Raw genomic sequence first — 25,620 nt, forward strand, 5'->3', positions numbered from 1 at the left:
CATCTGATTATATAATGTAGCTCATAGTGTCACTGTAGATAGCTACTTGACTATAGAATGTTCTTTCATGGACTTTGTAGCCTTAAAATGCACTGACATCAAACAAAAGAGCACCAGTCCTCTCTTTTGATACAGTAAGCAGTCAGTTCTGCTGGGTGCTTTGCTGGGTGACATTGTTCCCAGCGATGCCATTTCATGCATGTATGTGTCCGCTGAGGGCTCCGCTGCCATATGCTCAGGTCACGTTTGGTTCAAGAGTGTTTCTGGTGGAGCATTTTTGCTACATCTCTCTCGGCAGTGAAAGAAAGTGTCTCACTGTGATGTGAAAAAAAGTCAAGTGAAAGTTGAAGTGTCATGTTGAATCAGAGAATAGATTTGATGGGGAACTGTGCAGTGGGATGTGAGGTGATCAGTGGAAGGAAAGATGATTTGGGGAATTCTATCATATAAAAATGAATAAATTGATGAATGAATGGCTCAATTTTCACAAAATTCATCTACTGTCGTTCTCCTCCTTTACCTAATGTTATTAATCCCACAATTCAGACTTTCTCCAACACGCTGTATAAAAGACAGTTCATTTGTTCACTGTGTGACTTAAACAAAGTTAAACGATGCACCATGGCAGGAGTTCCTACAAGAAGGATTTACTGCCAAAAATTAGAAATTCTATATAAATTCACTGTAAAAAAAAAAAGAAATGTTGAAATGAACATTAAAGCATTCAAGAAAACATGTATTTGAAATATGATAATATGTTTAATTTCCCTAATTTTTCATACTTGTGACTGGTCAAAACCATTAGATGTATATCAAAGGTTTTCCATTTTATCCCCTAATATTTAACTGTATGCGAGTATTGGGTGAGCGTAATCTTGCACCTTTATTCATATCAATTATCTACTTATTTGAGTAACCAATGATTTAATGATTATAACTATGAGCACAAATAAAACTACACAACTGAGACAAGCTTGGATGCTGCCATTACAGTTGATGCAATAAGTAATTAAAGGCCAAACACTGGTCTGAAATGAATGACTGAGCCCTTGAGGAAACCTGATAATGGTGGAAGCTGATAAGGATGTAACCTTTTCACACTCTTGGTTTTTACATTTATATTCAACATTTTTTGCACTTTGCTGCCTTCATAGAACAAACATAAGGTCAATATAGGCTTTAATTTCTACATCCCTGGCATTAAAAGCAACAAACAGTGAGCAGTGAAAAGGGAGAGCGACCTGATATATTCACTTGACCCCTGAAAGACTGTAGAGCTGTAAGAGCAACATTAAAATGTTGATTTATTCTGAGCCTAAATTTGTATTGGGCATCACACGCACTCAAAATAAAGGACAGGCCAACCACTGCACAGATTGTTAAGGAAGTAAAAATGATCCCTGTGCCAAGCCGCCTTTGCAAGCCAATTAAGTTCATTTTACAGTCGTTCAGCAGAGCAAAGAGCCCCTATTTTGAAGTATTTTCTAGGCGATGATAGCCCCAGCACCAATCAGTGGCCATTGCTCTATAGGGAGCCTGCTGATGAGCTTTCATCAGTGCTGCTAGCCACTTGTCCCACATCTCTTTCTCTCCCTAATTATGCTGATGAATAAGGCTGTAATAGTGATCTGTCCTCAGCTGATGAGTCCATGAGTTTGCCATTATTGTCTTGTCTCGGGGGCGGGTCTGTCACGTATCACACAACCGAAGCAGTGCGAGTGCGTTTGGGCCATCTACTCTGCTCTTTTTTATTAGGATCATCTCTTTATCCTTGTCGCCCTCCACCCATCATCCACCCCTCAGACCCATCCTTCCCCTCCCGCATGAAATGTGCTTTCTCACTCCAATGATGAGCTTACTTGCTGAGCACAGGGAATGGAGAAATAGAGATGATCACTCTTTCTCTCCACAGTCGGGTGCCCTCTTACGTACGTACAAACAGACGAATGCCCGTGCAAACATAAAAACAGTGCATATTCAGTACATACTGTAGCTCTATAATTCTCAAGCCAACATGTGAAATGCTGCACACACACAAAATCCCTGTGATAAACACCTCCTGTCCAACTGCAGAAAGCATCTCGGCGCTCACTTGCATCAGATCGACACAGCCTCGCATTTGTAGTGAGAGCTAAAGAGTTAAGCTGAGCCTTTAGCTCGTAAATGCCAATTAATCACTTGAGTGCTTAAGAGGGGAACGCAGGATTCCCCAAGGGAAGCACCTTGTAGCTTTTTTCCCCCCTTTCATATAAAATGAAGTAGAATGGATGTTTTCAAAAAAATCAGTAAGATTCAATTTAGTGCTATTACCATAAAAATCGATTTTCAAAGCAAAATGATCAATGTCAGTCTCTCAATCACTTCCTGTTCACTATATAGTGCACTGTATAGGGTGTTAGTCATTCTGTAGCAGTGTGTAGACGATTAGTGTGTAAACATACCCACTACACACAGCAGCTTCCACGGTGGAACAAAAAATTATTGTTGATGGCATGTGCACTGCCTTCTGATAACAATCCCACAATGCACTGCTCCCCATTTTAGAGATAAAACAAATGCTTCCAGTTATTATTGATGACCAAGTAAGATGAGCATCTGAACTCTTAAGTTACTGCTCACTATTCCACATGCTAAACAACTGTTAATTAATCACTTTCTGCTTGTTTGTTTGATATGAAAAACCTACCAGATGTCTTGAAGGGACTGAGGAGCTCCTACACAATACTTATGTACAAGCTTTGGGTCATGAAAATCATTATTGGCTGTCCAAGTCCAACACAATATGAGTGTGCACATATCCAGTAATTAGCCGTTTTGCAAAACATCTGTATCGCTTCTTTTTGCCAGGTATTTTAGCACCTAGCAGAACCTTCATTTGAGGATTTATTGTAAGTGTGTGTGTGTTGTCATTTACATGCATCAGTTCCTGGTGCTCCGTGTGGCCTGTGACACAGTGCCGACAGCTGGCATGACAGAAGGTGCTGAACTGGGGAATGAAACAAATTACCTTCATTTTCTTAGAGTGCAACCTCTACACCGATGAGCATTACACAACTGAAACAGCAGCAAATCTGCGACTCCGCAGATTTGATGACTCGCATGAGAGCAAATGACGTAAAGGTAGAGAAGCAGGCAGAGAAAAGTAAGGAGAATGATTGTTCATCTTCCTGTGCAGGGAAACATTTTCAGCTCTGCTCAAACACATCACAAAATCCAACCACGAACGTTGTCTAGCTTCAGGCCAGTCGGCATCTGTCTCAAGGTATAACAACTTTGAACACCGCGACAGGATCAGCAGAACCAAGGGAACAATAAAGTGTTCAGTTCCCCACACTAGTGTAAAAATCTTTTTCATCTTAAGGCTAGAATGCTACAGTGCTACACCCCAGCGGAAAGAGAAACACATACAGGTGTTTGTGCAACACTGAATAAGCTGTAGAAATATGTGTGCATGAATGGGATGGTTGATTAGTAGCATGTGGGTGTGTCAGGGTCCAGGGGTGTGTGGTGCCTGCACCAGCTGATTCTCACCCAAATAAACCAACATGTAACTAATTAAAGTTGTGCATTCTCTCCTGAGCTAACTTACAGTAAAGACGAAGAAACCCCAGGATTTAAGGTAAATACAGGGCTTGACTGAAAAACAAGCAGTCAGTCCCTTAGGAAACCCTGTGTGTAATTGTGAAACACTCCACTGTACAGTGCCTTCAAGCATGTTTACTCTGAAGAGAGAGGGGAAAAAAAAGAACAAAAAAAAACAGAGGCTGTTGAGAAAGTAGCTCCTTAAGTGAAAACGACTTCTCAAATCCCATGAATAACTGTTAAGTCTCCAGACTGCAAACAAGTCGCTGGTAGATAAATGGCCGCAGATCACTGAGATAATAGAGACAAAAAACGGCAACTAGTTTTGCCATGGGGCGCGAAAAAAGCCAAGCATCAGCAGAAGGAGGCTTCGTGGTACGAGTGACCGAAATGAAATGAACTTTGGAAAGTGCAAAGTGGGGAACGTTCCTCTCCAGTGCGAGAAACATCGTGCTCTCCGAGTTGCACATTTTATAAAGAGCTGCATTATTCACACGCCTAAAAAGCTGTCAAATGGGTGCGCTGCGTTTTATAAATGATACAATCCGTACAAGCAAACCCACAGTGGCTCGGGGCCTCTGACTTGAGGAGAACTTATCTGATCTTCACAGAGAGGCGGAGGTGGGTCTCCAGAGTCCCGTTTCCCCACTTCTCCATTATTAGCTCTGCCAGCCAAAAAGATATTGTGCTTAGTGACAAATGGGAGAGGAGTACTAGGGCGCAGACAGTGCGGGGGAGGTCCCCTCCATCTCCCCCCCACCTGCCCTCCCTTCTCTCCCACGATCCAGAGCGCTGCTGCTGTGTCCTCCCCGATAACCATAATTGTGTTTTAAAGCCCCTGATTAAATTTCGCAGTCTCGAATGATATTGTTTTGCGATGAATCCTTATGAAAAATGCTTCACGTTAGGAGATTATGGAAGCTGTGTAGGCGCTGAAGGAGGCAGCTAAAAGGTGGAGGCGGAGATGGCACTTTATTTTTATTTTTTTACTTCTAAAGCTTCAATGGCCGCTAAATGAATTCCTGCCATCACTCTTCTTCTTTTCCTCCACCCACTCTTGCTCCACCCGTCTGTCATGCTCCCTTTCTGTTACAAACACACACACACACACACACACACACACACACACACACACACACACACACACACACAGACATAAACAGTCCTTTCTGCTTTGCTAAGGTTTCTCACTCTCTCTCCTTCCACCAAAATACACCCACAGGCATACAGGTTACACAGCAATCATGATTAGGGAAATTTCCACAGACATCTGGCTCAGACTTAATCAAAAATAAACTTTTCAAGATTAAAAAAAAAGAATAAAAAACGACTCTAATGTCACTCTCTATACTTTCACCTGTCGCATTACTTTACTATCTAATGTAAGTCTCTCCAGAGTGTCATAGTATCTCTGGGGAGAAAGCTATTTTTTTTTTTAGAGGTGACACAAAATGCAATCAGGGTGAATGAGAAGCCAGCAAATTCAATAATGGAGGCAAATGAAAATGGAACTGGAGACTCTGCACTTAAGGCGGGATGGGCTCACGGCCCTAATAAGCCCTCTTCTGTCACCGCTTCCCTGCATCTAAATTAACCAGAGGCCCTCCAATCAGCACAGGCAAACAAAAGAGCCAGCCAAAGAGATGAGAACGCTGCTGAATACTAATCAGGGTAACGAACGGCGGTGGTCGGCAGCGATCAACCCTGATGTGTGTGTGTGCTTGTATTTGTGTGGGTATTAGTGGCGAATCCATTAACAGCCAACAATTATCACTTTGTTAAAAAGTTACATCAAACATTTTGTTTGTGAGTTGTTATTTTTTTGTGAAGTTGGAAAATTGTGCAGCTTTGAAAATCACAAACTCAAAAAGTCACACACAGTATCTAAAGCAAAAAAAAAAGTTGTACTTTTACTAGACATGTGTTTTTCAAGTTTTAAACTAAGCTTTTAATGGGTCTCCTTGACCCAGAGGTCGGTCGGTTTGTGTCGTCCCAAAGTAACAACAACCTCCGCTGTCCCATCAGTGATTTTTGTTGCTGCACAGAGGTCCCACCTCAGTCCAGTGTCTCCTCTGTTATTATGTTGGAAATAGTGTTTTGGTACAACTGACCGAGCTAAGAACATCAAACTAAAATTTAGAGAGCGCTATGAATGGACCTGGGGGGAGCCATCAACACAGTAAAACTGCTGAGCAGCTTAGCTCATAACTTGAAATGTGGACCATTATTAAATGTCCACTCTCGAGTCAGGAAAATAAAAAATGTTCCTTTGGATTCTTAATGTAGTGCCTAAGCATACACACACAAACACATGCTGCTTGTCTGACATACATTTTGTAATTCAAATTGGACTCGTTACATATTTTCATGGAGCAAAATGCTTAAGACGTGTCGGAAACACAGCTCACCCTCTACATTAAAATTGACACTTACAATAGGCTAAATGGGCAATTTGTCATTTTCTGGCACAGAGCTGCAGCACTCATCCCTCCATTTGGGTAATTTGGGACACACACACACACACACCAGCAAATCAACTATGACCAGTAAATTGCTTCCATCTGGTTGTACCGTATATTTAGTGTGAGGTACTCTGAGTCGGTCCAGCACGACTCCACTCCTCCCTTCTCCTGACTGGAGCTTTGGCTTATCTGACTTCTCCAACAGATGAGTTGCACACACATATTCATCAGTGATAATGACGGGCTGTGCTTCACAGTCTAATGGATTTGCAGTTTGGAGTGTAAGTTGCACAACAGACCTCAAGAGGGGGCTTGGACCGAGGCGGGGCACTTAAAAAAAAAAAAAAAAGGACCCAAAAATGTCATTAAAACTTACCAAAGTCAAGCAGGTTACAGACACAAGGGAGAAGAATACGGGCTAAAATTGCAAACACACACACACACACGCGAGCAGCAATAAGCATAAACCATTCATTTTACCCAAGACCCCAAAGCATACAAACACTGCATGTTGCAATGTCAGGAAGGTAGCATGTGCCTGGTGGCGAGGCAAACAAACAGGCACTTTGAACATAATTACTGCCAAATGAAAACCTTCCTCATCAGAATGTCAACCAAAACAGCCTTTCTTTACAGGTAGCTGGTTTTGCAGTTTCAGGGTTATTAAATTGGTTTTGGTCAACCACTTTTCCCAAATTGTAGAGAAACGTATCATCTTGTTTTCAGCAACAGTAAAATCCGGAGGCTGGTTGATTTGTTTGCTCTTTTTAAAACCGTAATTGTGCTTACAGCTTGTGCTTCAGATCATTGAAAAAAGGGGAACACAAGAGTGCGGTCACGAGTAATTCTAATCTCCCGAGAAAAATTAATTCTGCTTTAATGACCAAGCTTGATGAAGTCACGGTTATTTGGTTTGATTAGGTGGGATTTCCATGGACTGTGGTGTGGAAGTGCTGACTCATTCGGCCTCACCACCCACCACTCTCCCTCTGAACTGAACTGTGGAGTTTAAAAGAGATTAAGCAGGAGGACTGGTGTTGTTTTGGGTAAAAAATTTGTTTTCTCAGTATAATTGTTTCATCCAGTTAGTGTCGTCAGAGTTTTCTTTTTTTACTTCATAAGAAATTACTTTAAATTTATTTCCCACATATTTTGGCTACCAGTGCCTCGCCTCTCAGGCTCCACCTCAGCCCTCATCTTAAACACTTACATTTAGATTTAGTTTGGAGCATGGTGGGATGAAATATAGGTTGTGAACCATTATTAAGAAGATGAACATATATTAAGTCATTAAGAGTACTGTATGTTTTCCTCTTGCAGCTTGCAGCTACATTGCTCATCTGAAAACTTCGCTCTAACAGCACATCCATTCAGCATCTCATAAGCCCCACCTCCCCCAACAATCCACCCGTTAGCTCTGAGTCTAAAGGCCACTTCATGTTTCCTGTGCCCACGTGGCTGCTGCAAGCATCTGTGGTCCATAAATTCTGTCATCTGCCCAAGTGTGTGAGAGTCAGTGCAGACCCCTGTGTGGACACAGATATGGCTCATGGACTTCATAGCTGCCCATGCCAACTCCTCAATCGCATGAGAGAACATTTAACACAGGGTGGGGAAGTTGGGAGTTGGTTGAGACTCAGTAGGAGACATTCTGCTGTTGATATTATGCAGTCTTAGGGAGTACGAGCTGGGAGCTGTGTCACACTCACAGTTAGCTCAGTTAGACAGCAGATATCAGTGAAAGTGAACCCTAACATCAAAGAAAGGTGCACAGGGCAGCAGACACACTGCCCTGGGGTCTATTACCATTCCATTACACATCATTTTACCCTTCTTCCAGGCGTCCCGCACCCACTAATGGAGACAAACCTGAAGCCCCCTGGGTCTCCTCGTCAAAGGATTTTAACATAAAACACCACCGGCAGCACACTGCTGACAGCACAACGCTCATAAAACTGAGCATAGGCATAAAATCCCAATGACTTCTAGATGCAAGAGTGCGGAAAGGTGGGGAACTAGAAATAAAGACTTAAGAAAATAAACTATGGAGTGAGACATGGCATCCCATTGTGAGTGTGCATGTCAATGAAGATGTGCTTTGTTTTGTTATCTTGTCTGTTCTTCAGAAAAGACACAGAGCAACAACAGGCAACAGGTTATTGGGGTTCGTTTAGCTGGCCTGCATTTTCTCCAGGTAACAGCACATCTGAGAGGGCTCAGGAATGTGCAGGAAAGATGATTTCTAACCTGGCTTAGATGGGAAGCTCACATCACATCTAACACAGCATGTGTGCAGATCTATGGGTTGCATGGCATTACATAACACTGGAGTGTTATTTTTTGTGTGTGTGTGTGTGTGTGTGTGTGTGTGTTGTTTTCAAAAAGGAATGCTGGTGCTTTGGTGTTTCAACACTGTGAAAAAAAAAGGGGTGAAGATGAAAGAAAAAAAAAAGCAAAACTTTATTTCACAAGCAGGCTGAAGGGTTCTTTCCCTTTGCAGATCCACGACTGCAGCATTTTCTGGGGTAGCAAAGCAGCGTTTGAAGCTGGGAGATATGTTTTAATCATTTGGTGCCTTAATGATGACACTGGATTTATTATTAATGGGCCCCATCCCTCTACGCTCCCTCTTCCTCATAACAGTCCGGAGTGAGATTGGGTATTAGCATTAGCCGCTTTTGCTCTATTTGATCTTTCTGTAATTACACCACTTTTTGGAGATCACACCACAAGCTTTATGTTAAGTAAAGAGGCCTTGAAAGTGTTTTTTTTTTTTGCAATACAAAATCCAAACACAATTGTAACCCCCCTTTCCTTTTTGCAATGAGGAAATTTAACCTGGCAGAGAAATGTATGGGAATACGACCGGGTAAAATGACATTCAAATGTCAACGGGCAGCATCAGTCCTCATGTGAACTTGTACATCAAGATTCTCCATCCATTTTCAAATAAGCAGAGATATAACATCTTTCATGTGCTCAATCTTTATACATCTATGGAGTGGATTTACTGTATAGATTCAATTCAAAGACACTAAAATACTAAGAAGAAAAAAAAAGTTTTAAGAAAGATAAAACTTTTTACTTGTGGATAGATAAAACCATACTGTGTCTATCGCACACAGATCTTTTGATTTCCTCCTGTAATCACTGTGAATGTTCCTAAACATGAAAAATTGCTATTTGCTGATTTTTGCTCAGCAGAGTGACTAAAAAACTGAGAAGCTGCTTTCAATGCTTGTGAACCGGTAAATCAATAGTCATGCTCTAAAAATGAAGATGCACATGGGGTTAATTATAATGAAGTCTGTTAATCAATTCATCTCAGCAGCAACTGCTGTTGGTAATTTGGCCTAAATGCATTCAAAATATTCACAAAAATGTGGCAATTAGTGAGACAGCGGCAGTGAATTATTAGCCTTAAACTAGGGGATCTCTGCTCTGGGTGGTTGCCAGGTTGTGAAACCATGGGAGTCTCACTATAGTCCCAGTTAGCCTTAAAGAAACAAAACAGGTGAGGAAGACAGAGAGGTTAGAAAAGACAGAGAAGGGATGGTGTTTTGCTCTGTGCACACAGACATGGGGGGCATTACTGCCAGATGGGAAGTTGGAGTCAGAACTCTCTTGGGGGGCACACTGAGCCATTTGGCTCCCATTCAAATGGGCAATTTCATAGGGAAGAAAAAACAAAAACAAAAACAAAAAAGTAAATGAAAAAACAAACAAAGCAAAACTTAAGCAAAGGGAGAAGAAACAAGATATGAAAAGCACTTGAGTCATGTGGTGGTTACATTTACCACTGCTGCACAACACGAGTATTTAGCATTGGAGTGTGTGGAGAAGCTATGTTTGAAAATAGTTCATGTGGCTGCCAGTCCATGTTTTGCACAAGTGTGTTCTAGGCTATTCAGGCTTATAAAGCTGTGGGAGCAACTGAACAAGTTGATATCAGAGGAGTTTCTTCATCACAGATTATTAAATATATATATCCCTGCTACTATTAGGACCATACGATCTATGCATATAGCGTCAACTGCCAGATTTAAATTCCACGACTTCTGTGGGCTTCCACTACTGAATCCACAATGGAATAAAGCAGCAGCAAAGCTGTTCTTTAATTTATTGCATGCATACAGATTATTCACACTGTGACATGTATATCCCCTCTAGACATGGTGGAAGTTGTATTTGCTGAAAAATGAATAACAAATAAGTACATTTCATCATACATGAATCTAAGCAGATAGGCGTGATAGCTTCCATATCATCATCATTAGAAAGGAAGAATAATCTCAGTGAGTTTAAAAGACAGAATAGTGAATTTTCCTTTCTTTGTCCCATGCAGAGTAGGGAAGGGGATCAAGAGAACAGCACTGATCCATATGCATGGCTGGATCTGCCTTAATTGCAGCTTTGGGTGCAGTGGGATCAGATGGCTAGTGATATGAGGCACCCATTCTAAGTATGTGCTAAAGTAGGAAATGTGTAGGGTGCCAGTCAGGCATGCGGGGGTCCAGACGAGAGCCTGAATCACTGTGGTGAACCAAAAGTAAATTCAGAGATGTAGATTATACAGTGTGGACATAAATAATGCAATGGATACTTTCCTATACCTCTAAAACATTATTTCATCATACTACAGTTCTTTCTTTCCCCAATGTGCTACAGCAGTGAAGAACATCTTAGTCTATTCAAAAAATACTGCGTCTTGGCTAAACTTGTGTGTCTTTCTATAAGACAGAAAGCAGCAAAGGAACATTGGGCCACTAACTGCATTTACTGCAGGGAAGTACTGGTGAACTGGTGAACAACTTGAAATGAATGGTAAAAAATAACCTAAACAAACCTAAGGTAGCTAAGCGTGGTATAACTACCATAGGAATAGTCCAGTACAGGTTTACTGAAAAAAGCAAGTATTAGTGTGTTTTGAGGAATGACAGGAGCTGTGAAGAGAAAGTCATGAGATGTCCATGATAAAAGGAGAAGAAGAGAACTAGAAAAGAGCAGCATGAGTTACCCATCCCATGAGTCATGTGAGGATAAAGGTCCACTTATGTCTCCCTTTCTTCATAGGGGTGGTCAAAATGGAAGGTGCCCTACTGCTTTACCAGCTTAGGGTGTTAGAATGCCCTTAAAACTCTCAGGAGCCCTTTATCAAAGTGTTCAGACTCCATAAAATGCTGCTTATTACTCTAAATCTGTCATGTGCTTTAATATGGATCACAGACCCCACCATGAATCACAAAAAAAACTACCACAAAGTCAGTGGCATAAGAGCCCAGGATGAATTTCTGCTGTCCAACTCTCATGACACCAATGGTTCCACTGTGTTTGTTAAACATTTGCTGCTGCATGTGTGCTCTGTTCCCAGAACTTATGAACGGTGGTCTAGAACTTCTTTTTTACACAGAAAATTAATTTGGTTCCTATGTGAAACATTTGACACACAATTGCCTGAAGTAAGAAAGCAGGATAGATGCAGGATAAATTGCAATGCCCACAGGATAGCAGTGTAAAGCAGGCAGATCGATGCCAGAGAAGAAGCCTCAGGCAAAATACAACAAAGGGGGATACAGCAGAGGCATCATGGTGCTTTGGCAGTTTGGGACACATACAACGTGGTCAGTCTATGGTAGGATTGAGCCAATTTTGTAACCTTTTCCTAGTTCTATTCTCCCCTTTCTTGTCTTTATTGCCTTTGTTAATGGTGCTACATGTAGCAGCTCTACATTTTTCAATCATTATAGGCCCAACAAATGACTTCCAATCCCTCGGTAAGAACAAATCTTCAGGAGAACTGGCGGCTTCTCATTCATTTGTCTTTGTTCTTTGGCTGTTCTGTAGAGGACATACGTGTTGGACGTGATTTTTCCCATTGGCCACGCTCTGATGCTCTGAAAGATTTAGCTCCATTCGTGCTGGATGAACAGTGCTTTTTTTTTTTTTCGTGCCGTTTTTCTGCTCACCAAAATCCAACAAATTTCCTCCAAAATGTGACAGGATAAAAGATGAAGAAAATGCCATGTAGAATACTCAAGGTGGTCCATTCCCTCTCTCATGGCCTCGGCTAGAAATAATCAGCAAACTTGTACCTGTTTAGTGGGATTCCAACAGAGCAAGTTGGAGTGGTACAACACCTTCAAGATGTTTTTCTGCAAATCTAATCCTTTATTTAGTCAACATGTTTAAAATACTGTACTTTATTTGATGTTCAAACATTCACTACATCCCCTCAAGTCCTGCCTCCTGCCTCAGCTTCATTTCTTGGACAACTCGAGTTTCCGACCTCCATCCCATACATGCAGTTTCTCTCTGTTTACCTTCTTCTCTGTCACTCTAGACAGAAAGGCATCAAACAGAGTCAAAATGTTGTTAAAGAAAAGAGTGACCCTCTGACCGAGCTCCAGCATTTCTCATCAGATTATATGTGACAGTTGTCCATCAGCCAGAACTTCTCCTTCAACGGCTTGTGTGTCTCTCCTAGAGCGATGGCAATGCTGCCGCCAAGATAGAAGAAAAAGGCAACACCTGATGTGTCTGGAACAAGTTAACCTTTTAGCTGCAAAGGCTGACTGTCATTGAAGCTCAATCTGTGGAGAGGGCATGTCGGGTTTATACAGATGATATGGAAATTACATATTTGAGAAAGCTTGGAAGAGCAGTGCGAGGAGACATGATTCAGCCAGTGAAAGGGGCACTTAAAACCATTCTGACTGGAGGTGGAAGTTCACTCCACCAGTAGCAAATGTCAAAATGGCAAAGATTATTATCTGATGCCGAGGTCACGACTCAACGATCTGATACTAAGATAAAATTAACACAGACAAATGCAATCCACTTTATCTTATGCCCTCTCATATTAGAAAGGAACGATCAGCTGTAGCATAAAATAGAACACAACCAGTTCTAAAAATGTTTTCAATGAAATTTTTATGACTGTAAACACAAAATGTAATTAACACAAAATTATTACTTTTCACTAGCATTTGATCTCTCTATATAGTAACACATAACATTCATTTGCAAGGGCAGTAGATATGTAGCTTCAAAAGTTGAGCTCCAGTTTGTGACTTAATTAAAAAAGGCCCTATTAAATCTGTATGTGGGAGTAAAAATCTAATCAAACACAAACATTTATAGTACAAGAAATAAACAGATTTTACAAGGTGCAGAAAAATAATTCATAAAACAGTAGAAATCAAACAAAGGAACAAGTCACAAAAGTATGAGAGTGCTGACATGTTGATCATGCAGCTTATGCAACACCTCTTACCTGTGAGGTTGCGAAGGCCCAGCTGCCTCAGGCCGTAGTAACCATCCCGTCTGTAGTTAAGGAAGATGGCCAGGGCATAGCGACCCTCATATAGTTTGGTACCTCGAATGATCCGTAAGTTCTCCAGTGGCAGGTAGTCAAACTGGTTTAGAGCCACCAACACATAGCCCGTCACTTCTCTGATAGACTGCATAAAAAAAAGAGAGGAGTATATTTAATATATAATCATGAGGCTATTATTTGTTGACTTAAAGTTTTTAAAAACACAACCAAAAAAGAAGAGATTCATAACAACAAGTGAGCTTTCCTGCACTATTAATGCTTCATGGATCTCTGAACTGACCAAGTGAACACAACCTTCGCTGCTGATCACCCTACATATGAACTGAAGTACTTCAGCTGCAAAATGATCCATTTATTTCACATAAAAGAAAAGGATTCAATGAACAGCTCACTTAGACATGAAAAAATCTAATCTGAAACTAAATACTAGAGATCAATTTATATGTGACTTAAGTCAATCATGCAAATTGTTTGGCTTCTAATTTCCATTTTGCCATGTCGGCTTCATGGAATACATACTGTAAGACAATATTGCATTTCACGTATTATAACATGCTCATTGCACGGAGCATGTTATTTGCATTTTGAAATGTCAAGCTCATGAAGAATTGGGATATGCAGTCCAAAATGATTAAAATGTCACCTCAATTGCAAATTGATTGCATTTTCTTATCTGATTAGAGTTCCCAAGCTGTTCTTAAAGGCGTGTGAAGCCATAACACTGGTAAATATGACATCCGTAGAGATATAACAAACACTATGGATTTTAAAAACTACAATTCCGTAGTATTTGATTGATTTGATGTTCTTTATGTTGAAGGCACCATATGGAAACCCGCAGTTAGTTTTGATTTAATTCCTCAGAGAAGGAACCGTATGAGAACAAAAGTCATTGGTTCAAGTTGAGAGGCCTTGGATGAATGCTTCAGTCAGATCTACACCAGTGTGCTGAGGAGCTTGGCAGACCTCAAATATCGGTCTCATAATGCATCAGCTGATATTTATAAAAGTCACAAAAAATGTAACTAATTAGAACTACGCTATGCACTTAATGTTGATTAATTCAACTGCAAAGATTGAAAGATGGGCCCAAGATATTTTTATTTCAGGTCTCATGCAGAGATCATGTGTAAGCAAATGAAGAAAACACATTAAAACTTTAGGGTTAAAGTTGACACCCAGCACTATGTTATCACTTCAGCTCATGCAAAAGACAGCGGACGTTAAAAATAACAGATGAATCCTTATGAATCAGCTTGGCAGCCACATACACATCACATCCTGTATGTGTGTCTCTTCTAAATTCCAACTTACTCTCCTTGTTGCTACAACTCCATCTTTGTGAACATGGAATATTCATCCGAGTCACTGAAACAGCAGCACAGGCTTACGAACTCATGAACACACATACAACAGCTGCTGAATGCCGACCGTCACTGTGAACCCTAATTAGGAGACTACATTTAAAAGTGAAACGCCTTGTTTGATGTAGGCATTGTTTGCAGCAGTTGGCAGACACATTGGTTCATTTTTTTCCCCTTTTGGTTCATTTTAGTAGTTACCTGTTGCTGGGGTGGGCATGAACATGACATTTAAATGCTACAATATGATGGGAGAGATATCGTTAGATATCTACGCGGCACTATATGCTCGTTTTTATCTCGGATGTATGTGAACGTAACGTAACACATATTTATAGCATGTCCCCTATAGCTTCCAGCATCCCTTGTATTGTTGCCACGACTAACCAGTAGGAGTCGCTATTGCTTGCAGCTAAAAGCTTGTGATCCTTCACTGGCTTCCCAACAGCAAGCACAGGCTTCTGAATGTTTTAAATTCGTTTATATTTAAGTCTCATATACAAGTTGAAGACAGCATCAAGCAACACTGACACGCCTTCATGCCCTGTAGAAAACTCTCATTAAACACTAACTGCTCATTTAAGGGCATTTTAAATATCCAGCGACAAGGCATGACAGGATCAGGCTCTGAAGCAATGGGCAACTATAGAGACATCCTAATGACCATAGACAGGCCAGTAATGATGTGGATGATTGGTTAGGAGAGAAGTAGGAAATGAGTAATGCGAAGTTTGATTGGCTGCTGACCCCTGGGGGACACTAGTGGAGACTGACAGTCAGGACACAGCATGAGGAGTGCCTGCATTTCAGGATAATAGCAGATTAGCTTCTATATTGAGCGCCCGGCAAACGCTGCGCACCTGCCAAGTTACCCTATTGTAACACTAACACAATAGAAAGGAAACAGAGAGTGGAGGTGCTTATTAGCAAGATTACAATGTGTCAATCACCTGAAGAGAGAAAGAACAACATAATAAAAGAGCAGTAGAATCCATTTCAGCGGAGGCTTTGATTAGCATACTTATTGCCAAAAGGATTTCTATTGTGAGGTACTCCACTGCCTGTCAAAAACCTCTCGGTGAAATCAAATTCAGTAAAAATGTTGTGCTTTTTTTTAAATGTTTGTTAGAGAGTTAGCAAGTTTTGCAACTTTATGCAACTCTATGTAACTTGTGACTCAGCCTCCAACAACAAAGTGTGAAGAAAAGGCTTTCTTCCCCAGGGGGGCTTTTTGGTCTGGCCCTGTGGTTGGAAGTGGTGCCATTTCATCACTTTGACCCTAAAACGACCCCATGTTTGCTGCTGGGGGCCGGGGTGCCTCGCGAGCTGGTCCTGCTATCATTAACTCCACCGTAACCCTCAGGTGCCTGCCAGAGGCGCTGTGACTAGTAGCGACGGAGGCTCCTCGGCAACCCGACCCAGCTGTAGGCATGCACTCAGCTGCTGGCCGACTGCACAGTGCTTCCACTGTGCCCACTTCTCGCTGCCAGCCTCCGGGACCTGCTGGTAAAACCAAAGAAAAACTGTTTCCCTGTTGCTTAGCAACCACAGGAAAGCCTTCCAGCGGGAGCGAGGGAGAGAGCAGGCAGAAGAAAGAAAAAACAGACTCAGAAAGGGTCTTTTTGCTGTAATTCACCTAATTAAATTAAAGGATTACTTTGCCCTTTCTCGGTAATTTTCTTTCGCTTTGACACTCTTTAATTTCCTCCCATTGCCATAAATTGTATTTTTTTTCTTTGAATGCTTTCTAGATCAATATTTATCTGCATTCCTTTGTGCTGGAGAAGGGAGGAAGCAGGGAGACAAGGAGGGAGGGAGGTCCGGAGGGAAGTAAACACAAGCACCTGCATTTCCCCTCCTGCTGCATCAACTGTGCTCTGTTTCAAAAACACAAACACAGAAGCTGAATGATGCTCGGATACTCGGAGAAGCTGCCCACCGCTGCCTTGTGGGCGATGTGCTCAGACTTAACAAGGTGGACGGTGGGCAGATAAACTCATGTGTTTCTTTGTATTTTCTCAAAAAATATACACTTAACAAGGTGAGTGGGAAGGCTAATTTGTACGAACAAGGAGCACGAACCCTCGATTGCTCACAGACACATAAACCTCATCTGCTTCATCCTCCCCTAAAATGACCCTTAGCTGGTGACTGTGAGTCATTAAAGTGGCTCAAAACAGAAAGAAAAAATAGTGCAAAAATCTTTACACAGTCTGGCGCAAGTCCAGGTCATTATTTTAGATACCATTTCAGCTGAATCTTTTGATTGCAGCTTGACTCTGATGGATCAGAGTGTTTGTCTGTTGTGCGAGTCACAAAGGGTTTGTGCAGAACTTCGCCTTTTTCTCCATTACACACACATTCGCATCTTCTCAAACACACACACACGGGCCACATATATTCTGATAACCCCCACCAACGCAGAAATAAACACTGCCACAAGGCAAAGACAAGACTTAGTTAACACAGGTCAACTACCCATGATGCATTGCAAGTTTAATGTTTCCTCTAGCTCTTTTCTCCATCAATCTCAGGCAATTAGTGGCCTAGTGTGGAGTGCTCAGTCAAACAGAATCCCATTCAGTCCAGACAGGCTTGTTTCCTTTCGTCGGTTCACCTCTTGGCAAAATGTAAAAATTCACAAGTTGGTAAGTTGCTCTTTGTATCTCCGGGATTCATTTCATTTAGGGTGAAGCGGGAAGCCAAAAGTGCTTTATTTACTCCACACAACAATCATGATAGAAGGTGCCGGCACAGTCTGGGAAAATGATGCTGTTTGACATGAGGCAGAGTTGCTGCGCTCAGGCACCTGTAAGCCTTCCAGATATGTGCTCAGCGTCTCGCATTATGGACACATAACTATTCAGCTCACATGGCACCGTACAGTAACTGTTATTTACAAGGACTTTTTTTGTATTCAAGTCAGCACTGGAATGAAGTACAACAATAGTTTTGCAAAGTTAACAGTTTTATCAGCTACCAAATCAAGAACTGCTTCGCTGGCATGCACAGTTGAATGTTTCGTCATAATTCAGTAACAGTTGGTTAAAAACAAAGAAGAAGCATAAGTGATAAATACTAAATAAGGATTAAGGATGAAACAATAAAGCAATTAGTGGCTCCTAACATTCAGGAACCTGAGATTTTTACTAAAACATGACTTAACAGACATGTTGTGTAAATTTCTAACTGTTTGAGGCTAACACTATAGCTTGTATGTCTACAATAATTTATTCACCTAACACACCGTGCAGATGCTCAGGACGCCTCGCTAACACAGCCAGTAGATTGGCATACACATTTCTGTAGTGTCAGTCTTCCCAAGAAATGCCTTTGGGCTTTATACCAGATTCAGAGAAAAGCAGTGTATTGAAGAATGAAAGAGGACAAATTAAGAGAAGTTTGCATTAAAAGCATCATCACTCTCCATACCCACTGTCTGTAGAGATGTGTATGCACTGCATATTATTTGCAATTTTCCTCTTCCTTTGCTCCACATTTAATAAGCTCAAGCACAACCCAAACAACAGATTAAAAATTAAGAAAACAGTCATGAAACCTGAGATACTGATGATTACAAATGATTTAATGTCAGAAAAAAAGATCAATGATATGCAGATGTATGCAGATGTCAGTTAGTTACTGTATAACAAACAGTGGTTCATTTTATAGCACAAGATAGAAAATGTGTTTGTATTGTATCATGCAAAAATGTTATGATCCATCACTTGAGTAAAATACTATGATTAGCAGCATTTTACATGATTTTACCGAGCTGCAGCAAAATTGAACAACTTTATATCCTGTACTGTTGAAAAGTTTAATCAAAGAATGCAGCCTAAGGGTCAGTCCTCCTCCAAAGTGTTGCAGAAAAAAATGAGATGATTAATGTAGCCGCAGAGAAGAAAATCAAAGTTCTGCGAAACAAATTTGTATTCATTTTTTTGGACTTTGGACTGAATCTTTGCTGTTTGGTGATGAATATTGGATCATTTTACTTCTTTTTTGGCTTCAAATGTTTATTTAAATTAAATATCTTAAAGGTTAAACATCTTGGGTGGAACTGCTAACAACCTACAGAGAACTACAACACGAGAAGAATCCCCAACAAAGGTCACAGCCCACAAAGGTTAGGAACCACTGATTTAATCTTTTAAAATGCATTTTTGCAAACACAATTTATGTATCCTCATTGGAAGTTAGATAAATATACTGATCTACTCAAATACCATTAATGAGCGACTATGCTAACTTTTCATTTATGCTTCTGGGTTGAATCTATGCAGAGCTGATGCTGTTGAGAGCAAGTTTATCTCTGTTGTTCTGCAATCACACCGCCAGACGCTAGTTGGCAGCAGGGTTTCTATGGCACTGTGTTAAGCTTCTTTTTGTGTTATACAAACAATATCAACTGGAGCTCAAGCAGAGTGAACTAAAATTACTGCAATGCAGAAAAGAGAGAACGCGACTTATACTGACATACATCACAGAATCCGAACTTCAACCTCCTCCAAATCCTCAGAAAGTCTGTTCTAGAACGCAGTGAAGATGTTCTGCAGGCTTGTGTTGACTAAAGACCAACTAAACATGTCATTAGCTTGATATTTGTAACATGTCATGTGGTAAGTATATGAAGGAATTAATCTAGTCAGGTCTCTGCCTCTGACAGTGTGGCCTTCAACAGGCTAAGCCGATTTGGATAGACTCTTAAACAACATCAGTTGAACAAAGCAGCTGGAGATCTGAAAACCCCAAGCTTTGTTATCTCAAAATGAGATATTTAAGTCGTGCTCATGAGAAAACAGTGCTTGATACCTAGAGATAACAGTGTAATTCAATTGTTATAGGGTAGCAAACATGAGCACCACAAAATCGCAATTTACTGTTTACTAAAATAATGAGATGGTGAAACATGATCATGCAAAAGCAGATTGATATCTTGAGATAATGAGACAATTCAATTGTAATCTCAACATAGCAGGCCTAAAAATATAGTATAAAGTAGTTCTTAGCTGCCATATACTGTAGGATGAAGGAGAGAATGAGAAGAATGTCAAAGTGAAAGAATGGAAAGAGCGTCAACAGGAAAGTTGATGGTTAGATGGTGCAGTGTAGTGTAGTGAAGCGTTTGCAGGAAGTAAACGGAGCACAGAGGAGATATATTTTAAAGCATAATTAATAGTGCACCTGTTCCTGTCATCTGGATGAGTGAGAGTGTAAATGAGGTAGACGGCATGAGGAGGAGGAAGGATGGAAGGGGGAAAAGATTTGGTAGAGGAGGAGGGAAAGGAGAAAGGTTGGGGGCACAGGAGGTGTAGAGGGATAGATGGAGACGGGGGGAGGTGCAGCAAGGTGGAAAAGGAGAGGAGGAAGTGGGGTAGAGGCATCGTACGGGGGAAAAGTATGACACCAAGTAATGACACCATTATAAAATACAAGAGATGGGACACATATTATGGTGATTATGGCTCATTTCCATACATATAGAGCACTCTGCCAGTGAGTCAAGGAGAGTGCAGCAGCGCATGTCAGTGGCAAGACTACCGACTCTCAACAGTTTGCTCTGACTGGAGCGCCGGCGCAATCTGACTCCTCCACATGACGCCAAAGTCAATGGGCGGGCAGGGACCTGTTTACCAATTCGCTTCAATGAGCTCTGTAAGAGAGGTATGCACTCCTTCACCTCATGCGACTGTTTGGCTGCTAAGTATGCTGAGAGCACTCGGGTGTGACATTCAAGATTTCGAGAAATCCTGTTTAAAAAAATCAAGGCCTTTGAGAGGAGGGCCATTGACTTTGAAATAAATGAAAATCCAGCCGCGTGAAATGTCACCGTGAAAATGACATTCAGTCATTCAGCACAGGTATTTGTGCAGGGTTCGAGGAGATTTTTATAAATGACTTGTAAGAAACATCTCGAGTTTGTTGATGGTACCCTGAGGTACTCCTGTGAGATGAATCAACACGGTGCAAAGTGTGCAGGTGGGGAGAAGGTGGGGCTTTTCCTCACTTTAAAAGGAAACTACATCAAACATAGATGGCCGAGCGTTTTGAACCCACACACCACTTTTCATGTTGGTGGTGCAGAGCGGCTTGAAATTCCCTCCCTTTAAGGTACTTTAACTCATCCAGCAGCCCTTAAGGGAAAAGGAAAGTCAATTTTTTGCTCAGCTCAATCAAAAGACTTTAATTGGACGAGTTTTCAGTGAGAGAGCCTCTTTTCTCACACAGTGTTGTGAATCTAACTTTACTGTAAGTGTGCATAGAAGCATAAGTTAAAATTCACCTTAAATCAGGAAGTAAATTTCATTCTTTTTCTAAAAAAGCTCACTTGTCTTCAGGTATTTCTTATCCTAATTTTCTTTATTTAATCAGCAAGCAAGTAGAGATAGTGCACACACATTTGATAGAGAAAACTGGTGCAAGAGGATGGAAATGAACCTTCTAGGTGCAATTTCTTAAAGTAATTAAAAATTAAAACTTAATTTAAAGCTATTGATTTATAAATACAATAAAGTCTACCAAAAAAGTGCTTTTTACTCCAAGTTAGCCCACACTTTGGCACCCCTGGACATACTGAAAGGCAGGTTTCAAGGGCCAGATGCACACATAGACACGTTGCAGTTTCAACACGGCCTGCTAGTGCTAAAATGACTTTGGAATGACACAGTGGCAAATGTGTGTGTGTGTGTGTTTGTGTTGATATCCAGGGGTGTGTCTCCAGCAGCAGCTGTGCTACTGGCTTTCAACGCTGATATTTATTGTATCAGACAGCCCGACAATCTCATATAAGCCTGTTTCATGAGCGGCGTCCGTGAGGCGTCTGAGTTGTCAAGACACATTTACAGTAAAGACCCTGTGTCTGAAATTAAAATCACCAAAGGGGAAAGTTTGCAGCACATTAGCAGGCAAACCTAAACCAGTGGATGTGCTGTACAGTATCTGTTTCTGAAGCCGCAGTGAAAACACTAATACATAACTCATGAGTCACAGGCGAGGCTGTTGTAGCAACCCAGCAACAGTTGCGTGGCGTATCGCATTATGCTGTAGCCTTTGGGGACCCTACATAATGCAGTTATGTGACAAAGCTAGTGCACGTCAGCCACAGGCTGCTCGCTTGACAGTGGTGATGGAGGGGAAAAGTGAGCATGTTATCTCCTATAGCACCTAGCTCCTGTATATCATATTTAAGCCACTCATTATTCATGGTCATCCCAGCTTGGAAAAGAGTTCTAGCAGGAAGAAGCAAGAAGGGGGACCGATGTGCTGCACGGGGGGCCTGAAGAGTCCAAGGAGACGAAAGCAGGGGGAGCTGAGTGGCCTCTGAGGCCCAGTGTCAGTTCACTCCTGTAGGGAAGAGAAGGCGCTTAACGGCCCTTCCATGTTGACTAATGATAGGACCTGGTGCAGAGGCAGCACGCGGCCAATGGTAGACACTGCAACACTTTGCTTGGATAATCAATTTATGTCAATGCTAAAGAAGACAAAGATGCATGAATTCCTAATGTGAAAGGAGGTGAATGTACAGAAATAACATACAAGTTACAGGCAATGACTGTGTTATGAGAAGCTACTGAAGACATAAATCATACTTACCCTCACATCATGGCGGAACATCATAACCTCCCAAAATATCCCAGATTCCTCTTCCATAAACACCATACTTTCATAGTGACCATCATATTCTTCTACTAACACACCTTTATTTTCAAACGTATACTCTCTACTTCTGTCCTAGTCGGCCATGATGACACAATAGCAGCACATCTACTGTAACTGACAATAGAAGCGTATTCACAGAAAAGAATAGGAGGGTGTCACGTTCATACAAATGCAAAAACACTGCAAAAAACTATTAAAACAAATTGAAATCATCCTGTGGAGTGAGGTAATCCAGTGAGAACCTACTCTATCTGCCTTCAACCAAAGTCACCAAATATATTTTGAAAAGAAAACTCTAAGCTCTCAATAAATACAGGCCAGGTGTGCAGACAGATGTGGGACTGATTACAACTGTGTCAGACTTGATTTGTCTTGTGTCTCTATAAAGTGTGTACCTGCATGACTGTGTGTGTGTGTGTGTTGGTCAGGCAGGGCATTTGTCAGCCATTTAGTCCCAGTGTTAAATGATGGCAGTGGCATCATCATTGCTTGCGAGGAGCATCACATTCCTGCACTATTTCATTGCTCTCGCTTCAAAGTGCCCTCATCAGAGATGGGTGTCCTGATTTAATTTCAACACAAAGTGTGTGTATATCTGTGTGTACCCGCATGTGTGTCTGGTTGTAGATGCATGTTATACATGCATGTGAGACAGGTTGGCTATAAATCTCAATTTCACAACATAATGGAATCTGAAATTAAGCAAACATGATAAATCCCAGTTACAACCAGGTTTGTTAAATTTGATATATAATGCACAGCATGTAGCAAGAGTGAAACCTTTACCTGAAGACCTGAAAAGACAGAATAACCCTTTAAAAGTACTACAACTTATACAACCGACATGCATACTACTGTAGATGTATGTGTGTGTGTGTGTGTGTGTGTGTGTGTGTGTGTGTGTGTGTGTGTGTGTGTGTGCTGTTGTGCATTCATCTTTCCAGCATGTATCTTAGCAAATCAACAATTACAAAGTGATTTTCTTCCTCTGTAGGTGGGAAAAGCTCATCTCTACATGAGCTTAAGGCATCTTTTCTGCTTGGAGTCCATTCACTTAGGGTCATGGTCTCACACACTTTGATGGACGATGATACGAGTTTCTCCCAATTTTACATTTTACTACAAAACAGTACATAAGAAGGATTAATGTCAGTTTTTGCCAAGAACGGAAGTGTCTTCTCACCACAACATGGCTGCGTCTGCCTTTTCCCTGACAGGTAACCTGTTGAGTTAGTGTGAAATAATGACAATTGCCTGTTAGTAGCAAAAGCAGATGTAGTGTGCAGGTGTTAATGTGTGGTCACAGCAGACTCACATCCTGACTGCTACTGTACAGCAGACTCACGGTTCACCTTTGCTCAACTTTGATTGCCTCTATGTGCACGGACGACCAGCAGAAACACTGCTCCAGTGTATTTGGAAATGAAAAACTCATCATTATAGGGTGTTCTATCACCATGTTTTGTACAGCGGTGCACTGGCAGATTACATTACACACTGTTCACAATACGTGATCACTCTGCTCAATAAGTATCACCCGCACAAAACTGCATAAAACATTATCTGCACAATAATAATGTGTTTAACTTTTGGATGACATTTCTCCTGAAACAAAAAAAGTACTTTTCACACTGTGGTACAAAGTCAGTCATCAGCAAGAAGGCAGCAGCAGAGTGGATTACTGAGCAGGATGGAAGAGCTTCAGATTTCAACCAGAATGGAAACAACTCCTGAGGCATAATTTCAACAGTACGGGAAGGCAGTGTTTGCTATTTGCATACATATTTCAAGAAGACGTACAATACAGAAGGCTATGATAAATAGGATGGACTTGGCAGTAGTTCTAATGGTCATTTTAAGACAGTGTATTCTTTTGCTGACCTAAAATAATTAACCTTTAAGCTCTAGTGGCTCGGTGAGGTTGTACTTTGGCATAATTGTGCTTCAATGGTTAGGTTCATCACGTTAATTTAGCATGTTAACAGTTACTGATTAGCTGAGAACAACTGAAATTCACAGCAATTTCATTAGTTTTTCAAATAAGAATGAGGAAAAAATAAACTTCTAAGTTCACACCCAGGGTAGGATAATGGCATAGTTCTGTCTTAACAAGCCTCAAATTGTGATTTAGTCTTGTAACTTCGCTTTTTCTATCAGAAAAGTTCACAACATCTGGGCTGGGAGCAAAGGGTGAAGCAGAGGGTCACTCAATCTCCCCTAAATAACACAAACAGGCACACACTAACTTCCCAAAACACAGAGACACACTAAGACGTCATGCTCACACATACACACTGTAAATGTCACAGAGGAACGCAATCTGTTCCTTCCACTCAGCGTAGCAGGAGCAGCATGATGCAGGCCATATTTTCCCAAAGCCAGCTGTGAGAGGCAGATATTAAAAAGGCATTGGGAGAAACAATTTACACACATCCATAAATTAACCTGAGGCGAAGATGTGTTTTTAATATCTGAAGGAAAGCTGTGGGGAGAGCTGGGCGCAGTAAATGATAAGATCGGCGTCACAAACGTGATGCATGCTGAAGGTTTTTGGAAAGACTGTACCGGGAGGAAATGTAAATCCCTGTAGTTACCGAGCTGAACCGAGCTGAACAAGTGTAGTGTCAGGAGGACAACAATATCAGGCTGGTATTAAGGTTTTACCACCACTGATAACATGCTGGGTCTGTCCCAGTGCCCACATTAGGGGTCTTTAGTGCTTAAGTGTGCGTTCAAGTGCCACCTGTTATTGGATGCAAATGTGTCCCACTTCTGAAAAATGCCAAGACTTTGCACATATAACACACAGATATTCACAGACTGACTGTCAATACAATAAGATGCCACATTTGACAAATGTAAGTAATTCAAAGAGTTCTAATTATATTAGAACTACAATAAAGCTGATTCATACATTTAAAAGAAACCTATATTTTAACTACTCGATGCGATTAAGTAATAGGTTGACATTAATTAAGCAAAAAAATTTAAGTTGTTTAAAATAAATATTAGTTATTGAACTTAAAAGTACATGATTAATTTAGGGCTTATACAGCATTTTTTCTGAGGCTCCACTGATACAGGATTATATATCTTTTCACATAGTTAAATTTAAAAGTTTCAATACATGCCTTGAATGCCTCTTTATGCAACAGCTCCTCTCATCTTGAAAGGCCCTACTTTTCCCATCCTACTCTGTTCTGATTGGCCAGTTTGT

The 25,620-nt window shown here is 41.1% G+C and overlaps 1 protein-coding gene across 1 annotated transcript in view; it reads right to left on the reverse strand.

Annotated features, from left to right (window-relative positions):
* LOC113164835 (receptor tyrosine-protein kinase erbB-4-like) overlaps positions 1-25,620 on the reverse strand; it is a 213,877-nt gene that overhangs the window by 66,618 nt on the left and 121,639 nt on the right. Inside the window, exon 3 of the mRNA XM_026364347.1 lies at positions 13,318-13,504. Within this exon, the coding sequence (XP_026220132.1) occupies positions 13,318-13,504 (187 nt within the window). The remainder of the gene's footprint in view (positions 1-13,317; positions 13,505-25,620) is intronic.

The sequence above is a fragment of the Anabas testudineus genome, chromosome 2 (genome assembly GCF_900324465.2).
Source record: "Anabas testudineus chromosome 2, fAnaTes1.2, whole genome shotgun sequence".
NCBI lineage: Eukaryota > Metazoa > Chordata > Actinopteri > Anabantiformes > Anabantidae > Anabas > Anabas testudineus.